Consider the following 23,835-nt stretch of genomic DNA (forward strand, 5'->3'; position numbering starts at 1 on the left):
TGGTGAAATAACAAATGAGAATTGTTACACAGAAACACACACGGAAAGTTTACTACTTCAACACAGAACAAAGGAAACTTAACTTACTGAAAACATTGCTACCATTGAAAACCCTGCTGAATACTCCATGACAGGAGGACCATCCACCTTTTCTGCAAACTGCTGAGTGAAACTAAGCGCTGAGGCAAAAGTTACATAAATGTCAGAGTCATGCCCTATCAGTTAAGTGTCATGCCCTACTTAAAACTGCCAGTAAGTTGAAGTGGAAACCAAAGTCTGAAAAAAACCCTTTGATTCACATACATTTTACAAGTAGCCAAGCCTGGAGAATGACTCCAAGCTTGAGATACGCAAGTGACATCACAAGTCGCAAAACTAAAAGGTAACACCACTTCACTATATAATTAGTTTATTAAATCAATATTTGTTAAGTATTCAAATGTTGACAGCTTCATCAAACACAAACAAATATTCATAAAGGTCACAAAAAGTCATGCCTGACAAAAGCAACTCCCACTGGAAAAGCTCTCCAGCTATCTGAAATTACAAACACTGAGGCAGAGTGAGGCAGAGAAACTTCCAACCAATGCAGTCACACTTGGTTGAAGTTATAAGCAAAGATACTGAGAGCTTGTACTCAAGGCTTGTGGTAATTTTTAATATATGGTGGGGTAGCAAAGCAGAAGCTAACTCAAACAGTTACCAGTATAATTTTGAGCTCGACACATCAGAGTGCTGTCATCATATGCAGGTAGTAAAAAGGGTGACTCCATATATTAAAAGCATCCATAAAAGCACATAAAAGCATTTTAAGTAGTTATGTGATCTCAGAATTGTCACTCGACTGCAAGCCAAAATTTGGAAATTAAAGTATTAGAAACTCCATAGAACACTCCTACATGTTCAATGTAACTACAGAACAGAATAACTGTTTTGACAAAAAAAAAAAAAAACCCAACAAAAATAAGCCTTAAAATATCGGAAATCAATGTTTTGGAGATGCATTTCCTTAGACAGCTGTCCTATTAGCTTTCTTTAGTACAATACAGCATCTACAGTGACACCCTGCACCCTTCTCTGCTTGCTCTATGCCTTTCCCACTTTACATCATATCTTCAAGAGATCCATGCTCACCTTATGCATGAGTACTTTCTTTACCCTTCCTGGACCTGAACAAGCATTTCTGGAACCTGACTCCACTTCAAAGTTACAGATAAATTCCTGCCCTTGTACACAGTGGAGAAAGAAATGGTGAGAGGTGGAAACTTTAAAGTACAGAAGTTTACAGTATAGGACACAGACCATTTGGAACCTTTCCCAGCATGCAGCTCAGATCATCCTAACACAAAAAATTGACACATGTTATCCTCTATCTCTTTGTCCTCTCTTATGGAGACACTAAACCACTTTTTCCCTACCTTAACTCTACTCTTTAGGTCCACATGTCCCCAACCCTTAAAGAATAAATATATATTTCACAAATCTTAACATGCTTCATGATTCTCACATAGCCCTGTTTTCACTCATGTGTCCTTGATACAGAGCAAGGTTGAAAAATATATTAGCAGACTTCAGTTTAACAATAAAGAAACTTACTTGGGTAAATACATCTTTTCTAAGTTCTTTTTCCCCCTACAAAAAGTTATCTTGCATTAAGATAAAAGGTGCTGTAACAACAGCACAGAAAGGCATTCATCAGCACATCCCAATGGCTCTCCATCATTCCAGCACTGCAGGAATAAATCCAGTATTACCAGTTAACACAGTCTGCTATATATATGATACATGTCTCAACTAGTTGAGGAACAGGAAAACACTCACTATCAGACATCTATCATAAATATTCTCTTCACTATTTCAAATACATCATGTACCTCCATTCCTACCATAATACAGATTTCAGGAACAAGTATGAAACACCTTGGACTTTTAATTCAGTTGTAAGTAAGGATCTCTATTTTCACAGTGCTTTCAAATTTTTTGCCGTAACAAGAGAGAACCTCAAATTTTCAGCAACCAGGTGATGTTACTCCTTTCTACTAAGCTATCAAAACTCTGCTGGTGTGAAAACAGTTTACCCAATTATTTAAAAAACAATGTTAAAAAAAATATTAGCATTGCTGGCAGCCTGCTTCAAACAGTGAGTTTAAGGAGAAAACTTAGTGCTAACCAAAAGCTCCACATCCTCAAGAGGCAAAGACTTATGTTTTATTTGGTTAATATTTAACTGCTTTTCTTTAATTGATTTTAATTACTCAGCTTAGAAAATACTCACTTCCATTCTCTGTTGGGTGAAATCAAGTAATGGTAAATGTCTTTCTGATGTTAATACGTAGTCATGGAATTGACATTTTTCAAACACAACATTATGACTCCTATGTAAGATCAGAAAGGATATGACAACAGACTATGAAAAGAGAGCTTCTGTTTAAATACACACACAGCAGAAGCAGTCAGCAACTCTTCAAACTGCAGAGCCAGGGAGAGATCAACCCAGTATTTGCTTAACTGCTGATCATTTTTGTCAGTCCTTCAGAATGCATGTGTGCTTTTATACTGGCAAGACAAATTCATCACGTACACAGGACTTCACCTATTCCTTATATCTACCAAATGAATGCTATAAAAGAGATCTAACTTTTAATAATAAGCTTCTGGATCAATAACAAAAAAGTTATAGGCTGTACAAAGGTAAAAGTGGACAATGCTATTGATAAATGCTAGTAGTTTACTGTTAACACCTGGCACAGTAAATAAAGTAGATGAAGATCAATTGCCTAATTTTGGAGGCACACTTTGGTATTTCATTGCTCATTCAAAACCTAAAGAACAAAAAGTACTTTAAGGAAGATCTTAAAGTAATAATGAGCTAGTAACTATTAATGAACAATTATCAAGTTAGCCATCCTTCAACCACAAGGCCCTTACTAGTCACAGTCAATGCTTCGAAAGCTTCTCCAACATTCCACTAACGGGTCTTCATCTTGTCTTGCACAACTTACCTTCAAGTCTTAGAGAAGAAACCAGTGTTAGCCTCCATTTCAGTTTGTACTTTTCATTTGCTAATGTGAAAACTATTTGATTGTGGTTTTGCTCAGTTTTTCAGAAACAGACTAAGGCTGCTGCCTTATTTTCAGTGAATCACTGGAACAGCTTTTGTTCACAATAAACAATCATAAGCTCAACACACTGACTACATGCTTCTACTCTTTCACAGGGTCTCCTTGGCCTCCAGCCACATTTGTCTTCTAACTTTTCAAATCTCTCTCAGTCTATCCATAACTTCCTGTTTTTAACTAGACAGCTAACTGCTATCAGCTATTAGCATTTGTGTCAACCTAATAATAAAGCAACAATGCACCCAAGTGCCAAAAAAACTTGTCAGTCAGTATCTGAAAATCAATATAGTTTATGAGACTCAGAGAAGCAGACCACAGTATGTCTTTTATATCTGTACTGCAAACCTAGTACTGCTGAACTCTGAATACAAAATAAACCGAAAGTTTGTACTACTGTGCCTTGTCTCCAGGTTTGTATTTCAGCTTCTGACACTATACATTGTAACTGACAACTACTACACTTCAACGGAGTGAGACTGACAGAACTGATGGAAGGAACAATATCCTCATCTCTTACATTATTGAGAAGTACTACACAAGCTCGTGGTCACTTCCCGCTAGACTCAGATACCAAACACGCACAAAACGAAGTTGCTTCCATGTCAAACACAGTGAAACAACACACACCAACCACCACATAACTTTACACGTAGGTATCTGACTAACTGATGCCTTCTCTTTGTTAAAGTCCTCAGAGGTATATCAGCAGCCACAAGTTAAGTGGGAGTCGGTAAGAGGCACATAAACAACCTTGTTCAACAGTCCAGCCAGTCATGTGCTGGCACATAGCTGTTATACAGAGAACACAGGCACCTTACTTCCTGACAGCTCATCATTTTGGGCAAATACTTCACATTCCTCTGCCAGTCACAGCCCAAGCCAGTCTCGTTTCCTCAGCGCCTACTTAGAGGTTCGCACCTGCCTGCGAGTTTCCTGGCGGCTCGGTGGGGCCGACAAGAGCCCCCTCGCAGCTTCACGGGCGTGGGGGCAGGGCAGCAGCCCCGGCCCGGTGCTCCCCACGCCCACCCCCCGAATTGCCCAAGCTGTGCCCAGGAGCTCGGCGCTCCCGGCCGCCCCCGGCCCGCCGCCCGGGCCTGCCCCGCCGCCCGCCCCGGCCGCGCAGGCCCCGCGCGGCCCTTACACGGTGACATGGCCCGAGCCGCGCACCACCACCGGGTCGGGGGAGTACTTCAGGAGCTGCTCCTCCAGAGCCCGTTCCTCGTCCTCCTCCTCCTCGTAGATTTCATCGAAGTCCGCCATGGCCGGGCCGGGGCGTCCGATGAGCCAGAGGAGCCGGGGCGACGCGACGGGAGCCGGCCAGGGAGGCGGACGGGAGGGGGGCGGCCCGGGGCCGGGCCGGGCCGGGCGGCAGCGGGGCCGCGGCGGCGGCAGCGGCTGAAGCGGCGGCGGCTCCGGGCGGGGACGCGCCCGTCACCCTCCGCGGGGGGAGGGGGCGAGGGGCGGGGCAGGAACAACAACAACAACATCCGGCCGCGGGCCCGCCCCGCTCCCGGCCGGCCGGCGCGTGGGGCGGCGGTGCGGGGAGCGGGCCCTCCCAGGGGCGCGGAACGGCTGCAGCGACCGCGGCGGTCATCGGGTCCAAGCCCTGCTGAAGGGGGTCTGCCTAGGGCACGGGGCAAAGGATTGTGTCCAGACGGTTCCTGAGTATCTCCGGTGAGGGAGACTCCTCAGCCTCTCTGGACAATCTGTTCTGGAGGGTGGTCACCTGCACAGTAAAGAAGTTCTTCCTCCTTCCACACCGCGCTGGAACTTCCTGTGCATGAGATTCTGGCCGTTGTCCCTTTTCCTATTGCTTGGCACCCCTGAGAAGAAGCTGACTCCATCCTCTGACATCCTCTCTGCAGATTCTCATAGATACTGATTAGGTTCCCTCTCAGACATCTCAATGCTGAACAGGCCCAGCTCCCTCAGCCTTTCCTCACAAGAGAGATGCTCCAATCCCTTACTCATCTTTGTTGCCCTCCACTGGACCTGCTCCCAGAGCTCCAAGTCTCTCCTGCCCTGAGGAGCCCAGAACTGGACGCAGCACTCCTGATGCAGCCTCACCAGGGCTGAGCAGAGGGGCAGGATCACCTGCCCTTCCCAATGCAGCCTGGAATACCATTGGCCTTCTTGATCACAAGGTTTTATCCCTTTTCTGAGCATCCATGAAGCCCACGGCACAGGGGGTTGGGGGGTGTATTTGGACATCTGCTGTGAGCTGAGGGGTTGCCCATTGGTCCCTCTGGTTTAGTACATGGAGATGTGGGGAAAGTGGCCCCTGGCCAAGACTGACCTGCTGAAGGCTGAGACCAGGTGTGTGCATGTCCCTTGGTACTGTCAGTTCCTGGATCTGCCATTCCTCTGGCAGCCTTGAATCCTCCGTGGAAAGCATCATGCTTAGGCCACTGTTTGCAGAGGAGACTAACAATGAATTTGCAGAGTAGCAGCCCATTTAGGACTACGTTGATGAATGCTAAGCAGAAAACCCTAAAAATTGCAGGAATTCTTCTCTCTTGGCAGTTTTGGTATTTTTCGTAACCAAAACTTAGAACAAAGACTGGGAAATGCCATTGTGAGCATAATGGCCTTAGCAACAGGTAGGCCATCAGCTCTTGTGACAACAGTGGAAGGCAATGTGACACAGGATATAGCACTAGTAGGATGACATTTTAAAAAGGGGGAGAAGATCTTTTTTATTTGACAGAGTAGATTGTTGGATTGCCTACTTGCAGCAGTAGCTAATATATAATGTCAGAGGGTTCAGCCTGAAACAGTAAAAAAAAAAAAAAAAAGGTAAATCTGGGAATCATAGGAATCATAGAATGCATTTTACAGAAAATATAAAAACTGCATCTTTCCCTCACAGTAAATAATTTTTTGCTATGTCTAATACATGTCCTTGTAGAAAGTCCCTCTTCATCTTTCTTGTAGGCCTTCTTCAGGTATGCAAGGCCACATTCAGGTCACCTGAAAACCTTCTCTTCTCCAGGCTGAACAACCCCAATTCTCTCAGCATTTCTCCACCCCTCTAATCAACTTGGTGGCCCTTCTCTGGACTCGCTCCAGCAGGTCCGTGTCCTTCCTGTATTGCGGACCCCAGAGCTGGATTCAGTGTTCCAGGTGGGGTCTCATGAGAGCAGAGGGACAGAATCCCCTCCCTCCCCTGCTGCCCACGGGGCTCTGGGTGCAGCCCAGGACACGTTTGGGTTTCTGGGCTGTGAGTTCCCATGGCAGGGTCATGTCCAGCCTCTCGCCCACCAGCACCCCCAAGTCTCTCCCAGCAGGGCTGTTCTGGATCTGTTCATCCCCAGCCTGGGTTGGCAGGGGTGGTTGCCCCAACCCAGGTGCAGCATCTTGTACTTGGGCTTGTTAAACATCAGGAGATTCCTATGTACCTATTTCTCATGCTTGTCCAAGTCCTTCTGGATGGAATCCCATCCTCCAGGTGTGTTGACCATTCTTCTCAGCTTAATGTCATCTGCAAATTCACTGGAAGTGTACTAGATCCCTTTGTCTATGCCATTGATGAATATATCAAGCAGTGCTGGTCCCAGTACAGACTCCTGAGGGATATCACTTACCCCCGATGTCCATCGGGAGCTGTTGACCTCCACCTTCTGGATGCAACCATCCAACCACTTTCTTATCCATCTCACAGCCGACCCCTTAATTCCATCTCTCTCCAATTAAGAAAAAAGGATGCTGTGGGCTTTTACAGGCTTTACGGAAGTCCAAATAAATTACATCTGTAGCACTCCCATTGTCCACTTTCGTAAGTGTGAAGGGAATTCTGCATTCCTCTTTATTTTCCTAGTACTTTACATATCTTATTTACAATAGCCTCCTTTTCACATTATAACTTTTCCTTTGAAACCTGCAGCTCTTTTTTCCTGGCTTGTTTCGGTATATCATAGAATCATAGAATGTTTGAGTTGAAAGGGAACTTAAATATCATCCAATCCTCCTGCCATGGGCAGGGAAACTTCCACTAGACCAGATCACTCAGAGACCCATCCAAAGTGCCCTTGAACACTTCAACATCCTCAAAGGAAAGAATTTCTTACTAACATCTAAATCTAAACCTATTGTGCTTCAATTTAAGGCCATTTCCCCTTCTCCTATCATTACAGGCCCCTGTAAAAACTTCCCCTCCAGCCTTTTGTAGGCTCCCTTTAGGTACTGGAGGGCTGCTGTGAGGTCTCCCCAGTGCTTGTCCAGGCTGAAAAACCCCAGCTCTCCCAAAAGAATAAAACCAACCTATTTTCAATGGAGAGGTGCTTGATCCCTCTAGTCATCTTTGTCGCACTCCCCTGAATTCGTTATACTGATTAGTTTATTTTCTGAAAGATTACATTGCCATTTACTCTCCATTACTCATAAAGATCCTCATGGTGTATTTCTCAGGTGTAGAGTGTATATAAAGATGTGGCAATGCTGACTGGGTAAACCAGGGTAGAAACAGTGTGGTTGTGAGAGAATTCATAACACTGGCTTTGCTGCAAAGGAGAAAGCAGCATTTTGTGCTGTCACACTAGAAGTGTGACAGTATTTCTATCATGAGCTACTTGCAACAGGTTTCATTTCCTAAATAACAGAATTCTACAGAATAACACAGAATTCAGCTGAGTAATAATGCACTTTCATACTAGTATGCTTAACTCATGTTTAATGCACTTTTCATACTAGTATGCTTAACTCAAACAAATGTTTGAGTTACCAGATCCCTGTGCTGTGTGGCATGACAAGCTTGGTTAACTCACTTGGTGGATTTGATAAAGAGAAAGAAAGTCTCATGCCTCTCAATCTCAATTTAGGTGTATATTACTTGCCTAACAAATGCTGGTTCCACAGTCCACAGTTTTCAGGTGTTCAGTATGTGGCAGCCTTTAAAAGATAAGGAGCTGTGGTAGGTATAATGTAGAAGTTCTAAGTTTCTAGGCTGAGGTGCCCATGATGCTTCAGCATGTGTTCACAGCACCTGGTGTGCTTGAAGCCTTCAGCACTGGACTCAGCAGTACTGGACCACCCTCAGAGGCTGCAAGGAGACTCATCATTTTGTGCAGCTTGTTCTACCACCTGCACTGAAGAAGGCAGACCTGTCCTTTGTTTCAAGAAGTATCAGTGAGCTGTCACTTCTTCTCCACTGCTGATGTGTCCCTGCTATGTGCCAGCCCTGCCACCAGCCATGTACTTCCAAGTCCATGTTTTTACATCACAGAGTTTGCTTGTGATTATTTTGGTGTCTACTCTGACCCAACACTGTGGGACTCCCACTTACAGTTCATTATCCTTTCTTTGGGAACAGTGAGAGTAATGCCAGGCTGATACTAATTGCATTTTTAAGCAACTTAACTCTCATTATATCTAAATAAAGATATTAGCCTTAGAGTCCAGACTGGGGAGCATTGTGCTGCTGTTCCAGGTAGGAATGCCCTCCCTCCCCAGTGAATTTCCTTACTGCAATAGGGGAGAACTGATACTATGTACAGATCTCTCTAACAGAGGTACTCACTGTTCTCAGAGTTCTCTGTAAGAATTGCATATTGTAATCTAAAGGAGACTTTAAATAATTTCTTTTTTTGCAACTCTTTATTCCAGTTCCCTGTCTTCTGGTTTCTCCTTTTTTTTTTTTTTTTTTTTTTTTTACTTTCCTTCCCTTTATTGTTTCTCCCTCTCCTTTTTTCTATGTTTCTTTCCCAGCTCCCCCTTTGTAATTGCTTCTTTCCCCTGCTTTCCTCTGAGATCTTTCAGTTGTTACTCACCTCATTCCTCCCACAGTCTTTGTCTTGTTTCTCCCTGTCTTTTCCTTGTTAATTAGTACATTGTTGGAACTTCTGAAGGAAATTGTTTCACGCAACAGGGCATCAAAGAACAAGCAGCAGGTGCAGGCGTAACCTTGTTCTTTGAACTCCTACCACTACTCAATAGCAAAGCAAAGCTGGCAGGAACAGCTTCTCTTTCCCTGATTAATTAAGAGAGGTAGCCAGAAGGAAAACAAGAGTGGGTGGTGATAGCAAGGAAAGGGGGCAAGCAGAAGCCAGAGGAGACAAGATAGAAATAACATACACTGCAGAGGGAGTTTAACAAAGCTACAGAACTGTAGCAAATCTCCAAGGGCACTCACATCAGGCTGTGCTTTTCTTAATGACCTGGTCTGCTCTGAGACCTTGTCATCAGTCCCTTCCCTTGACACAGACTCCCTCACCTCTGGGTTGGCTCCTCTGTCCTGCTTAAATGTCATTGCTCATGACAAATCTGGATAAAGTGTATCTGATAATGTACATGTTTCTGCTAATGGTAAAATCAAATAAAATTTTAAAAATTATTTACAGTATTTCAGAAACATGGAAAGGCAAAGTGAGGAACAGGTACATAGATAAAACTCACACACCAGAACTTACTATTAGTCACAGCATTGTATTTGTTTGTCTGACCAATTTCATTATGTCATTTCTTGCTGATTAACTGATTATTTTGCAAAATCCCTGTAAACCCCAAATAAATGAACCAAGATTTTCTGTGCAAAAATCAAAGGGAACTCTTGGCACCAAACCATTATGGTAAGTAATATTTCTATTTCTGACTTTCTGATGCAGGATTGAGTAAGCTCTTAGAGTAACAAGGTATGTTGAATAGCTCCATTTCATGTCCTTTTTTATTAGCCTTTTTTTTTTTTTCTGTCAAGCAATTTATTTTATTTTCCTTTTGTTCCAGCTTCCTATATTGCATGAGGTTAATGAGACAAGTTCAAAAGATACCTCTATATAGAATATAGTATTTCTGAAAGAGACTATATCATAAATAAAGTACAGAAAGCATAAATTGCATGTAAAGAGAAAAGCAGATGCTTCCTTTTCAGAATTCCCTTAACATATAACAAAACAAAGAATAGAGTCCTTGTAGTTTCAAGTCTGTTAAAACTGTGGATGGGTGGAGTTGGATACTCCTGATCTTTCAAGACCAAATGATTACAAATTTCTGAAGGCAGAATATCCAAATCCATAAAGAATTTGTGATATGCTTGACTTAAAGATCTACTTGTGTTTCACATAATCTACAGGCAGGATAAACTCTTGGCTGTTTTTAGGCATTTCATTGGGTTTTGCTTTCTTCTTGGAGGACAACAATTTGTTTCTTCTCTTCCTACCAATATTAGAATGTAATACAACATACTGCTTGGCTTTTAGGGTTTTTTCCTATAATCACATCAATTAAACAGAAATACACAAAACTCTTTTGTATTTGATTTAAGATTAATCTAGCATTGAAACTGATGGGGTTTTATTCAGTGCTGGGAGACTAAAAGCATAAAGTCAACTAAGGCAAAATGTAAATAAAATCATATAAACACACAAATGGAACATCAAGTTTTAAAGACATTCTTAAAACAGCAGATGTACAATATCAATACTTTCTTCAGAAGGCCACCTTTAAGAAAGAACAGTATCTGCTGGAAGTGCTGAAAACAAGTATAAAGGAGTAATGTGGGCTGAGTCCTCTGCCATATATATTAGAAATACAGATACTGTAACTTGGGTAAAGCTGTGGTCAACTTCTATTCTTAAAAAAATGAACCAAAACATGTCCCACAACAAAATGGCCAATGACAAATGCAGGCCTCCCCCAGCTGCTATTGGAGTGAACAATCACACCTCCCTCAATATCAGTGCAGATTTTAAACTAATGTCTTCTTTTTTTCTTGTTTCTTTGGTTTTCCATCCTTCAGTACCTTCTTGTAGTTTATGTTTATTCTGAGGACAGCTGTTTTCCTCTTGGTAAATATGACTAAATGACTAAATTGTTTTACTCACTGTCTTAAAGACATAGTGGTGATTACTTAACTACTGCAACTGAACTATAAATCTCAAAGTCACTGTAAAAAGAAGTAGCTTTTATATTATGAAATTGTTAAAATAAGATTTACTAATCTGTATTAAGGTGAAATGTCTTCATGTAACATATTTTAGAGAATTAGACAATGCCTTTGTCCATTTTTGCTTGAGAATAGAAAGTGCAAAAGTTTTTATCCTTCTTAAAGACAAATACCCTCTGCTATGCTACCCACATGTTGGAAAACTAGAACTATGTAGTCCTTTAGGATCAAGAACATAATTCTTTGCCTGTCAAATTATTCTGATAAATTACATTATAATTACTTCCTCATTAGTTACTGTGACAAATGTTGATATAGAGAGAACAGGGAAGGGTATCTTTCATTTAAAATCATCAAAACATGAACAGTTGAGATTTCCTCTGAATACTTTCAAGTTCACTAGTATTTGGGAATGCTAACATGTTCATTCCTATTGCATATTAGCAAAGAGAGATTTCTAGCACGTCTCGTTCAAAAATGTCATTTTTATTTCCTTTGGAATATCTTTAAAATAGCATCCTTACTGCTTCCAAGTAGATATTTTTTCTCTCTGATAGTACTGGACATCATCCTTAAACAATGAAAAAATAGATATTTTCATTATGAGTTGTTTAAAGTGTGAAAAATTAATGTATAGTGGAATATATTACATTCCTAGAGCATGACTTCCTCAAGGAAGGTAGGGAACAAATAACAATTCCAACCTCTGTGATAAAGCATGAGAGAGGGGAATAATCTGCAACCTCAAAACAAACTTACTTTCCTTTCAAAGCAAGAGAGACATTGGAAAAGAATATCCTTTCTGCAGGATCCAGTTCCTTCAAGTTCATTTTTGACTGCTAGCAGTCTCACCCTAAGCATCACCTGATGCAGCTCAGTGAAAATCTGCTTTATCGCATCACTATGTGAGTGCAACAGTTTCTTGATGTGCATGTGAAGAAGAAGCAGAGGAAAAAGTTGCACATCTGATTCATAGGTACTTTGTGATCAGATTCACTGCAGCTCCTTTATGACATTGGAGCAGAGTTTTTCTCCCTCCAAAGAGACTAGAGTATCAATTCCAGCCTGCAGCAGAGAATTAAATTAGTGAAGTTTGGGTAACTGATCTGTTTGTACACGATGGCAAACTTGTACCAGAATGTCCTTGCAAGCAGGAAAATAACCTATGTAAGTTCTTACCCACAAAGGAATGGGAAAGCTGCATTAGGCTTCCTCTGTCCAATGAGTTATTAAAGTACAACCAGATTCAGCAGGCTCTTTGCAATTCTTCAAGGTGCCTTATGAAGCACTGTGATGCTGAAAAAAAGGAGGTTTTTGCCAATCTCAGTTCTGCAACTGTCTTGCTCTGGCACCCTGGACAAAATAGATTGTTTGAATATGTACACCTTTCCCACAGTGGGTGAATTACTGGAGGGACGCCTTATTAATGGGGATGCTCCCAGGAGTTTTTCCACTGGGTAATACCTTAACATACAGGTGTTGTTTCTATGTGTGCATCTAGGAAGTGTGATCATGGCTTTTATTTTTATTTCTTTGGTATCCTTGAAAGACCTTTTGTAGCTCTGGAGAATGAGCTGACCTCCTTTGTTCCCCTAGCCTGAAAAAGGTCATATTTTGTTTAACTAACCTTTGAAAACACCAGGCCAAATTCTACTCCCACTGCACCATTCAGAATAGCTGCAGAGTTATTCTGTCTTACAGCTCTGAGCTGAGAGTAGTATTTTACCCAAAGCTTTCCATCTTCTGACTTGTAACTAGTCTGTCCTAGTACATCTGAGAGTGCAGACAGCCACACCTCTTATACACTGTAGTGTTACTTGTATTCCAGACACATACATGTTTTAATAGGAATATTCATTCCTTGGCTCAGCTGAAGTGTAAAAGAGAGAACACAGACTGCTAATGTGGACACAGTTGTGTCTGACCTACTCTTAAAACTTTGGACTCCTTTTTGACTGATGTTTTTTCATCTGGTCAATGTATCATAGTAATTTTTTTGCACAATAAACTTGTAACTTATACCTTCCTGGTTATATCTTCTACCAGTTTAGGTTCCAACACTTCTTCCTCCTTCAGAGGCTTCATACTGTTTTAGATTATTTGGTTGATTTTGGGGAGTTTCTTTTGCTTTAATGTGTTGGGGTCTTTTTACTAACTTTATACAATTATTTTCAAGACATCTATCATTCTTTTTTATTATATTTTGGCATAGCCTCAATATGATAGCATATTAAATAAGCGTTGAACTAATATACTTAGACAAGGTCATAAAACACGTGCAATTATTTTGTTTCCATGATTTTTCAAACAGAAGGCTTCAAATACAAGTTTGAACAAGGTATTCATGAGAAAGAAGAAGCAGACTACACAAAACCTTTTTTATATTTTTTTAGTAAAAACATTCATTTTTATTTCATTTTTACATGCTTATATTGTGTCCTTCTTCAATGTTACTTTCTTCATAGGAAGGCAGGAGTAGGGTACCTCTAGCCTGTAGAGGTAACCTAGTCACTCAGACTCTGCTTCCTGAAACTTTTGGTTTTGTTCCTATATTTTAAATTGAGGATAAAAACACATGTAAAAAGATGAATGTGATAAAGAGCTGCTTCCAGCTACAGGCATTAGATACTTGTTTTCCCATAACACCTACTCATGCAAAGCCAAGACTATATTGTGAAAATGGAACTGAAAAAATGAGAGGATTTGGTTTATTTCTTGTAGAGCTTTACAGATTGTATCAAAATCTGACCAATTCTGACATATGAAAAAACCTGACTACTTGGACACGTATGGCTTTTATTACACATTGTAACAACAAATGTAAAAACAGAGTGAAAACCCAAACAAGAACAACAGTTTCTGTTGGAGCAGAGGCAGAACACTGAACAGGCAATGAGTAGGGATGGTACAGGGCAGAGGACAGGAAGGATACAGCAGAGCACTACTTCCACACTTGCTCTAGGCACTCTGTGGACCTTAGGTTTTAGGAGTACAAATCCAGCATATTTTTTAGACAACATATTCCCTGAAATAATCAACAATTTGGAATTAAGTCAGTACTGTTTCAAAATGGATGTTAAGCAGAGTTGTATGTGTCTTCAGAAAAAGTCTCATCATATCAGGGACTGTTACATAACAGTCAGAAATGTGTCAAGTTTTCTCTTAAAACTACTTCTATTTCACATATTCCCATTGGTAAATCCCACAAGGAGTTCCAGAACCTTATTTCTCTCATAGTTAGAAGGGGGTTTTTTGCCTTTTTTTCCATGCTAGATTTCTACATGGCCAGAGTATATCCACCTGTTTTTATGATAATACTCTTCTTTAGATGGAGTAGCTCTTCTCTCTTGTGGATATTTACCTCACTGGTATAAAAAAAAATCATGTCTCCTCTCTCTGAGTCTTCTCTTTTCATGAGGTTCCATGTTCCTCTGATACTATGCTTTTAAAGCTCTGTTCACTGGATGTGCTGTGATCTAGTTTTTTTCTGAGATGGACATGGAAATCTGTCTGCCATCACTGATGAGCATGCACAGTGTCATGGGCTTTGACCATCTACGTGGGTTTCTCCATGTATGGTTGACATGCTCCAGAGTCCACAGGCACAGTATTTCTGTCTCCTTAGTGCAATGGCCTTGCCTGTTCTGCTCTGTCACACCTGTCACCTAGCCACACTGCAGTGATGCTTTGTAGATAGACATGGTTTAATGTATCTGGGTTGTTAATGTCACGTTCAGCAGTGGAGCTCCTAGTTTGTTGTTCATCACTGCGCTTCTTCCAGTATGGCACTCCAGCCTCCACAGGTACTGCCTTCACCTCCTTCCTATGAATAGTGAAGTCCTATTGTCTGTGGCAAGAAAGCAAGTTAAACAAAGTATTTCAACTTCTTCTGAGACTTATCCTTGAGGAACTCTGTCGTAACTGTATTCCTGTCTGCTTTCTGAATTTGGAGGAGTGGTATCATCTCTCCTTAAGTAATTCCTTCATCAGGCTACAGTTCTTGAACTATACCACATCCATACTTTCATTACAGGAAAAATAAAGAAATTATAACCATTTTATTTGTTTAGGTTTTGTGAATTAAACTCAAAATTTACAGTTTTCTGACTGTGAAATAGTTAGCTCCTACAATATGATATTTTTTGATGACCTCTTCATTTTTCTCACAAGCAGCATTAAATGTCCATTCCTGTTAACCTGCCTTTTAAAAATGTGGTACTTCCTGTGGTAGAAAATTCAAAAGACTGCATCTTGATCACTATTAGGCAGAATGCTTCAACTTAACCATGACACCTAAGGATCGAAATTCATGAGGTCTGAATTTCAAGGAGAGAAATGGAGTAGAATGTTTAATATTACACAGAATTTCATGTTCTTTGTTGGATTGGGGCCTGTATCACTACAAAGTATCAATCCTGTGTTGATTTGTGGTACATCACTGTAAAACCAAAACAGATCATGATTGGTGTGTTCTAGAGTCCGCAGCAGCATTTTGAATCCTTGTTCTGACTAACATAAGCTTGGGGTTTCATCTCTATCTCCCAACATAAAACTCCACTGAGGCTGCTGCAGGGGTTTAACTTTATCCCCTTTAAAGATACACCATCACAGCTTTCTCTCACACATATCATGCATAACAACTATAGCAGTTTTAGCTGTTAGAGCTGTAAACAGCAGCCAGTAATGAAACTGCAGCCCAGACCACCTGTAGTGTCTGGCCTGATGCTGCCCCATACCTGAAGAGTACTAGAAACACGGCAGACTCAAAGAAATATCAGGCAAGACTGTGGATAACAATCTCATTGGATATTTTCTTATTCAGTCTTCTTCACATGATCTCTTATAGAAGGGCACTCTGGTGAGGAGATGCAGACAAAAGATTTTTGCTCCCATTGAAGGGAACCCATCAAAGTGCTAACACTCTTTTTAAGAGTGTTGAAGAGGGAGAGAATTAAGGCCTACGTTTGCGTATATATGAGCAGACCTGATTGACTTAGGGAAAACTTTGCCCCTTTCCCCCTCCAAATAAAATGTATAGCATAATTAAGCCTTCTGGCTGCTCTTTACATGAAAGATGGTTGTGTCTGTGGGCCTGCAGGTAAAAGCAAAAGGCACTAAAAAGTAGACAAAGGCTGCTGCTGGAGCTCTTTGGAAGCACTCATTCAAAAACAAGGGATCAGTGTCTCCCTGGAGGACTCATGTAGAAATTTACTGCTAATCGTGGGAATGAGTAACTTTATGAACAGCACCAGCGTGAAGTAGCATCATCTCTCCGAAGGTTGGAAGATGTAGCAGGTTTCTTCCTAGAGAGAGGGGGCCGCTCCTGCTGGAGCTCCGTGTCCCACCATCCACCACCACCCCCACTCCACAAGGGGCGAGAGGGCACTGGGGCAAGAGGGGCTCGGCAGTCCCAGGCAGGGCAGCCGGGGGCCTGTCCTTCCTGAGAGAGTGCAGGAGTGCCCCTTCATTCCCTCGGAAACGGCCCCATGTCCTGGAGGGGGAAGGGAGTTGCTGTGCCAAGCTCTAGGTGGGGTAATTTATGACCAGGGATGGAGGCAAAGGAAATCTCTCACGGAAGCGAAGGACACTAGGGATCAGCATCTGCGGGGAAAGGTGGGAAGTTGCCTTTCCTCTCCTCAGTCCAGAGAGAGGCTTTGCGTCCCTGCCCTCTGGGGCCGAGGAGGGAAAGGCGGATGCCCGAAGATGAGCAGAGTTCCAGGAGTGGTGGGATCTCGGCCTCCACTGTGCCCTGTTCCCCCAGGCAGCGAGTGCAGGCGGCACTGAGCGCTCACTTCCCCGGGACATGGTTCCCGTTCCCGGCTTGGCCGCCTCCGGCCCCTGCCCTTAATGAGATTCTTTGAAATCCAAAAAAGCGAGATTTAATGTTACATCCTTATCTTTGGAAGAGCGCAGTTTTCTTGCCGCGGCGACGTCACTTGTTAAACAATCCGCGGCTGAGCCCCTGAAAAGAGAGGCATTGCACCCTTCGTGCTGAATACGCTTCTCAGTGCGCATAACGCCAAGGCCTTTTGATGTCTCACAATGTGTGTTACGCCCAAAGATTGTCTCTTTGGACAGATCTACAACGCTTGGCTTCATGTTTGGAAGTTAAATGGACAGCGAGGTTGTAGAAACTCCCACGCTTGAAGCTGGCGCAGACACTCGGTACTTTCGCCTGTTACTTTCCATGAGTGAAAGCGGCAGGGGTGGAGGGAAGGGGCTGCTGGTTTAATCCGTGCTCTGAGGCAAAGGGAGGGGGGAAAGCAATCCGGACTTTTCCTCTCTTTTCTTTTCTTCAGTTTATTCTTTGGCAGCCTTAAAATAAGAGCTATGTGCAAAGCGTGCGCCCTGCCTAGGTAGCTGGCAGTCGCTGGCAATGTAGCTGCTCCATGAAATCAAAATTTATGATTATTCAAATGTTGGGGACTGTGAAAAGAGAGGAAGAAAGAGAGAAAATTAATATTGCAGCTGTTCTTCTGATTAATGAGAGATAATTGCTCATGAAAAGTCACCCCTGTGGCATTTTGTTGTCTCCTGGATCTTTGTTCTTTTCCACTATTATTGAGGACTTTCTTGAAGACTAAGCGGTTCTTTTCAATTTTTGGTATTCAGAAAGTGTTGCTTGGTTACAGATAATGGAGAAATCTCGGGCTATATTGGGTAAGATGTGCCACAGACAGCAATATCACAATGCCACTTTCAGAAAAGGATGGATACAAGTTAACGATGCGCTTTCAATAAAACATTAATAGACTTGTTCACGCTTTTATAATGACCGCCTTAATGGGAGCTGGGGGCAAGTCCTGTCTTTAGATTGCGTTCACTTCAGAAAGGCCAGCCTCGGGATTGCCGATCACTTTGGAAATTAATAGGAAATCAATGCTAGAGTAGCGAATAAATGCGATTATAGCGCAGGAGCCCGCGGCCCCTCTCTTACCCACGCAAGGCTTTATTTTGAGCGGGACTTTCCCGGACGGGAACTGCTCCAGCCCGGGGCGCAGCCTGCCTAGTCCCACCGCATGTCACCCCGGTGTGATGTTTGCGGCCATGGCTGCTCTGCAGGTGTTGTTTTGGGGGTTTTTTTTAGGTTTTGCGTGGGTTTTTTTTTGGTTTGGTTTGGGTTTTTTTTTTTTTTGGTTGGTTGGTTTTTTATTTTTCTGGTTTTTTGGTTGTTGTTTTTTGTTTTGGTTTGGTTTTGTTTTGTTTTTCAGTTTAAAACATGTCCCCGGGCTGCGGCACTTTCCGCTGAAGCAGCTCCTCCCGTGAACTCCGCGGAGATGCGCGGCTGAAAGCCGGCACTTTCTCCAGGCGGGCATGGCTTTTTCTTCTGCCGGGGTTGGGGGAGGGAAGGGAAAGAGTTGCTTTTGTCATTTAAGCCGTGAATCTCTTCTACATAAAGGTGTTAGAGACATCTGGAAGAAAAGAGGGACCAGCACCCAGTCCTGCGCTCGGCGGACCAGGGGAGCGGCTCTGATGTTCTTTTTGAACTGCTCCACTTTCAAAAGGGGGCAATTTCGTTACATTCTCATTTGTTACACTGTCTTGAACTAAAGGCAGACAAAGCTATACTCTGTCACCCCGAGCAGAATGAAGGGAATCAAAGGATTTTCCCTTAAAAGGACTAATTTTCTCCTTGAATTATGAAAGTAATGGCTAGGTAACAGCCTGTGCTCTGTACCCAACTGCTTAATACCTTCTAAATCCTTCCACGTGGCTCTCCCAGTCGTAGCAATTAGAGCTCATTATAGGCTCATAAGAGCTCTCATTTCGGGGATTACTTAATGGACAATGAAATTTTATCGGACAGAATTATTGAAAAATAAAATTGTAACGAGGCCGATGTGATGTGGGCGCACGCCTTGCATCATTCCGCCTGGTTTGGGATGTCTTTGCTTTCAAATGACTTCTTTTCTTGCTCTGGCTTTCAGGGGTGGGTTTTTCCTAGTGATCTCTCTCTTCCCCTCCCTTTTATCACTGCGTTCGGTTTATTATAACAATTACAAATTGCAATTTTGATCCGACTCTTTCTCTGTCTGCCTTCCCTTACGACAGCCCCTCCCCAGATCCACTCCATCACTGCAGACAGCTTTTTCCATCGAGGTTTGGGGTTGTACTATTATATTTTCATTTTCCAGAATAGTATCTCCTAAAGGAAAACAGAAAAATTAATTTAAAAAATTAAAATAAAATGCAGATATCAATTCAAACCTTCTCCAGATACACTTTGCTTTAAACGGGAAGAGCCGAACCAAATATGCCATGTTTGTGCACGGTGACCGTGACTAGAATCTCACGGGCCCCACGGGAGCTCAGGAGGCAGAGCCCCGGGGATCCCCGCGGACCCGGACCCCAGGGCTCCGCGGGCTGCTGCGGTCGCTGGGGCTCCAGGGCCTGGCGGTCGCGGGGCCTCGGCTGAGTCCTGGGCAGCAGTTTGGGGAAAAGTAGGTGAGGTTGGAGCCGACCCGCCTAAACCCCGCGAGCCCCTAATTGTTGTCACAAGACGCGGGATTAGCGCATTGCTGGAATAGCTGTCTGTTTACACTCAGGAGCCCCCGCCGGCCGGTAAACACTTTCTAATTGAATTCTAATCACATTCAAATAGCCACATAACAGACCTCAGCTGCAATTCATAAAACTTTAATTGCTATCCATAAATCCTCAGATCACCGAGTGCAGGGTGTCCCTAAAAAAGCTGTTGCATGGTGCCTGCCCGGGGAGGTGCGAGGGGAAAAGGGGAGCAGGGCTAGGGGAAAGCCGGTCCCTGCACAGCGGCACTGCCCGCGGCAGGATGGGGATGGGGATGAGGACGGGACAACACGGTCGAGACCGGGCCCTTCTCTTAGCAAGGCTCGAGTTCCCGGGCGAGAAAATGCCGGCTCCTTCAGAAGGCGGTTTTATTTTGCTGGGTTTAACAGCGGGAGACTGGGTGTGCGGGAGGGATGATAGGATGCCCGCGGCCCGGCCCTTGCACTAACCGCTTCTAAACACGTTTCGGCTATTGCTGGGCTCCCGAGTTTCTGGTTAGCCTCCGGCAATCAGGCATAGTCTGTGTTTTCTGCTTTAGAGCACAATTGTCACTTCCCTTTCCCGTGTCAAGTGGGATGGGATCCGCACTCTGTTTTAAACGCCGCTTCGCATCTACTAAACAAGCACGCGATAGTCCTTCTATTAACGATAAGTCTCTTCTTAAACTCCCATAAAACAGGTCATTGGAAAATCGCGTAATATGCTGCGAATACCTTGGCTTTGTAATGCATTCTGAAATGCTTCCGAGCCACCGACCGTATTTAGCTGTTTATCCAATTTTAGTTTGAATGATTGCTTCAGCAAACTTGGTGGAGATCAAAGAATCCCTCCCTGACATGTTCGCTTTTCATTAGCGCTACGCACTGCGGTCCTGGAGAGGCCGGGGAAGTTCGCTTGGAAGTTTTCCGTTTTGATACCGTTTGGCTGAGAAGTGTCCAGATATTTGAAGGCTTTGTCCGTTGCAGTAATTGCCAATTTGGCAAGACTCCTTTGAGGTGAAAAGGGCGAGGAGAAAAAAAAGCCACTCAACCCACCCTGCGTGCGTACGTATGCATAGACGCACAAACGCGCTCCATCCCTAACCTTATATCCATGGCTGCTTGTGTACCTGGCTCCTCTGATGCAGAAAGAGCCTCCTGAAGGAGTCCTGAGTGCAGGGAGTGGGCCGGACTGGGGAAAGGTGTTGGCCGCAGGCCTCTGTGGGATCCACGGCCCTTTGGATGTTCTTTTACTGGGGGTCAGGGGGGCGGAGTTGAACCGCGTGTTTCAGGGCATTACCTGCTCTCACCTCTCTTTCCCTCACGGTGAGGGAAAGGAGCGTTGTCCTTGGGGAAAACCCCTGAGCAGAAATTCCTTCCGATTAAATTTATCCCCAGCGTCCCGGGTGTGTTGACAGAGAGACATGCGTGCGAGCGCGGCGTGTGACGGGGCCGCGGAGCAGCCGCCCCCTCCCCGCTTTCTCTGCTCCTATAATTTATTTGAGGCGGAGGCAAAGGAGTGAAGTCATCGGGCAACGAGCAAGCACGCACACTTTGCCCCCCTCCCCTACCCCGCTTTGGTCCCCCCCGGCAGCCTCTCCTGCCGGCCTGGGAAGCCGGGGAGATTTAGATCTGCGGGGCTTTCAGCCATCACGTGTTTAAATACTTGATATAAAACCCCGGCGCAGGGGATCCAGGCGGGGGGACTTTAAGACCGGCCCTCTCCAGGGACCCTTTTGTTCAGCTCTCAAACATAAGCACCTTCTCGACTCGCCAGGACTTCAGTGGCAACTTGGCCGAGCAGGAAAACCCGACTTTGGGAGAGCCGCCCCCGGCCTCGCAGCCCTCCGCAATGTCACGCTCCTTCTATGTCGATTCCTTAATCATCAAAGACTCCTCGAGGCCGGCTCCGTCCCTTCCTGAGCATCATCACGGCCAGGACTTCTTCATCCCTCTCAGCATGCCTTCCCCCCTCGTCATGTCGGTGTCGGGCCCGGGCTGCCCGTCCCGAAAGAGCGGCGCCTTCTGCGTCTGCCCGCTCTGTGTCACCTCGCACCTGCACTCGTCCCGCGGCGGCGGCGCCGGCGGGGCCATCCCTCTGCTCAAGAGCCAGTTCCCCGCGGCCGCAGGCGAGGCCCAGTGCTGCCCGCGGAGCGGCCACGCTCACCACCCGCCGCAGCACCCGCCGCCCGCCGCCGCCGTGCCCGCCGCCGCCGCCGCCCTGGGACACCCTGCGCATCACCCACCTGCCTGCGCCGCCACCACCTACAGCGTCAGCGACCCCCGGAGGTTTCACTGCCTCGGCATGGGTAGGAGCCCTGCGGCCGCCGGGGAAGGGGGGCAGGGGGAGAAGGGGTGTCGCCAAGGGAGAGCGGCTGTCCCGGGTCGGAAAGCTACTGGGGAATGTCTTCTCTCTGTCTGTCTGTCTGCCTCGCCTCCCTCTCCCACTCTTCCCTGTCCCGCTGAAGTTCGTATTTCTCTCCCGTCCAGGAGGGTCCGAATCCAGTCAAATTCAAAATGGGAAACGGATGAGGACTGCTTTTACTAGCACCCAGCTCTTGGAGCTGGAGAGGGAATTTTCCTCTAACATGTACCTGTCCCGGCTGCGGAGGATCGAGATAGCCACGTACCTGAACCTGTCTGAGAAGCAAGTGAAAATCTGGTTCCAAAACAGGAGGGTGAAGCACAAGAAAGAAGGCAAAGGCACCCAGCGAAACACGCACGGGGGCTGCAAGTGCAGCACCAGCCAGGGGCATTACCCCCGGTCAGAGGATGAAGAGTCTCTATCCCCCTCATCGGCTACCGAGGATAAAGAGATCTCCCCGTTATGAGCCCGGCTGGAGCTCCGCTCCTGCCGCCGGGTCCCAGCCCGGAGCGAGGTGGCGGCACGGCGACTTACCTGGCACCGCTGCCCACGGACGGCAGCCCGCTAACCTGCAGCGGGCTGGCCCTCGCCGCCGCGGAGGTTTCATTGTCATCCATTCGCAGTAATAGAAATAGAAGTGTATATATATATTTTTTTTTTTCGGAATGCAAACGTTTTAGTCGTGGGAGGTCAACCTAAACGTTATTTATGTAACCCCAGGAGAGAGCACCTGCTCATTTCAAAAATGTAACATGGGACAAGGCTCGCATAGCCCAGGGTGTCTTCCTCTGTATCCCCACAGGCAATTTAAAGGAAAAAAAGAAACACATTTGAAGCCGAAAGGCGACAGAGAAAAAACCAAAAAACTAACCTGAAAAGCAAATTAAAACCTGTAAAGAACCTACTGGACGGATTTCTTAACAAAAATAAGAAAAGTCATAATGATCGCCCATTTGGGTTTGGGACGGCTGTTTGTCTGTGAATAGTTTTATATAAAAATTATATTTATATTTATTTAAATAAATGAAATCAGACGAGAATTTAACTTTTTTCCTCTTACCCCCCCGACTCCCCCTTCCTCTCCTGAAGTGTTAGCCCAGTCGCAGCAGCGAAGGTGCACTGGCTGGGCAAGGTGCTTTCCTTTGCAGTCCTTGTCCTTCCCACGGTGAAAGCATCGCTGTATATGTGTCCGATCTGCGTAAAGAGTGAAAATAAAAGCCATCGGCTACTAACACGAACATGTTTTCTGTTCCCCTGTGACCCGGGACGGCTGGGGGGCGGAGAAGGGGGGGAACTCCGCTCCGGCCGGAATGCAAATACAGCCGGTCCTCTGAGTCCAGCAGCCTTGTGTTCCTTCCCAAGCCGAGCCAGGGCACGCCCTCCTGGCGACTGACAGCTTTCTCCCGTCTGCCAGCCCTAAGGCACCGCGCTGGGGACAAGCGGCTGCCGCTGGCAGGGCCGCCGATCGCGGCACGGGGCCGGGAGAAGGGCTGTGTGCCGGGATCCCCGCCCCGCCAGCCTGGTAGCTCCGGCTCTTCCCTCACCGAGGGGGCTGGCTGCACACGTCGACCCTTCACCAGGCTGAAGCTCCGTTTAAGTTATTTTACAGGTCGATGTTAAGCAGAGATCAGGGTTTGTTTTTCCCCTCAGGCGCCGGAACAGCGTTAGCTCTTTTCGGTGTTGATTTCATTAGGCACCCTGACCAGGCTTAGGGAGAAGATCTGAGTGCAAACCCGTTAGGCTGAGGCACGGTTGAAGTCCTCAGCAATCTGCGTCGGGCAGCGCTCAGCCACGGATCCCATCCTGCCTCTGCCTTGGGCAGCCCATCCTGAGCTCCTTGCAGGAGAGTTACAGGTGGCTCATGAGAGTGGGATGGACCTGGAACTAGTCGGTCCCAAATGACCCCCTTTACAGTTTTTTTCCCTAGTTCCTGAGTACTGACAGACAGCAAGCTTATATACAGCAAGCAAT

General features: G+C 45.0%; 2 protein-coding genes across 3 annotated transcripts in view; one reads left to right on the forward strand and one right to left on the reverse strand.

Moving 5' to 3' along the window:
• The window catches only part of CHIC2 (cysteine rich hydrophobic domain 2), a 30,372-nt gene extending 25,900 nt beyond the window's left edge, over window positions 1–4,472 (reverse strand). The window contains exon 1 of one of the 2 annotated variants that reach the window (XM_021529926.3): window positions 4,309–4,472. In XM_021529926.3, coding sequence (XP_021385601.1) covers window positions 4,309–4,379 — 71 coding nt within the window. In that variant the 5' untranslated portion in view covers window positions 4,380–4,472. Of the gene's footprint in view, window positions 1–4,260 lie in introns of both variants that reach the window. The other variant, XM_021529851.3, reaches the window with a different exon arrangement.
• Window positions 4,473–21,351: 16,879 nt separating this feature from the next.
• Window positions 21,352–22,330, forward strand: GSX2 (GS homeobox 2). The gene is made up of 2 exons (XM_021529727.1): window positions 21,352–21,808; window positions 21,990–22,330. Exons 1-2 carry the CDS (start codon window positions 21,352–21,354, stop codon window positions 22,328–22,330), a joined length of 798 nt encoding a protein of 265 aa, XP_021385402.1.
• The last annotated feature ends 1,505 nt before the right edge of the window (window positions 22,331–23,835 follow it).

Source organism: Lonchura striata, chromosome 4 (assembly GCF_046129695.1).
Source record: "Lonchura striata isolate bLonStr1 chromosome 4, bLonStr1.mat, whole genome shotgun sequence".
In the NCBI taxonomy this organism is placed as follows: domain Eukaryota; kingdom Metazoa; phylum Chordata; class Aves; order Passeriformes; family Estrildidae; genus Lonchura; species Lonchura striata.

What these genes read in the sequence shown, in the direction of transcription:
- GSX2 (XM_021529727.1), top strand. Translation starts at nt 21,352, where the DNA reads ATGTCACGCTCCTTCTATGTCGATTCCTTAATCATCAAAGACTCCTCG. An exon ending in GTTTCACTGCCTCGGCATGG is followed by an intron (nt 21,809 to 21,989) that starts GTAGGAGCCCTG and finishes TCTCCCGTCCAG; the next exon opens with GAGGGTCCGAATCCAGTCAA.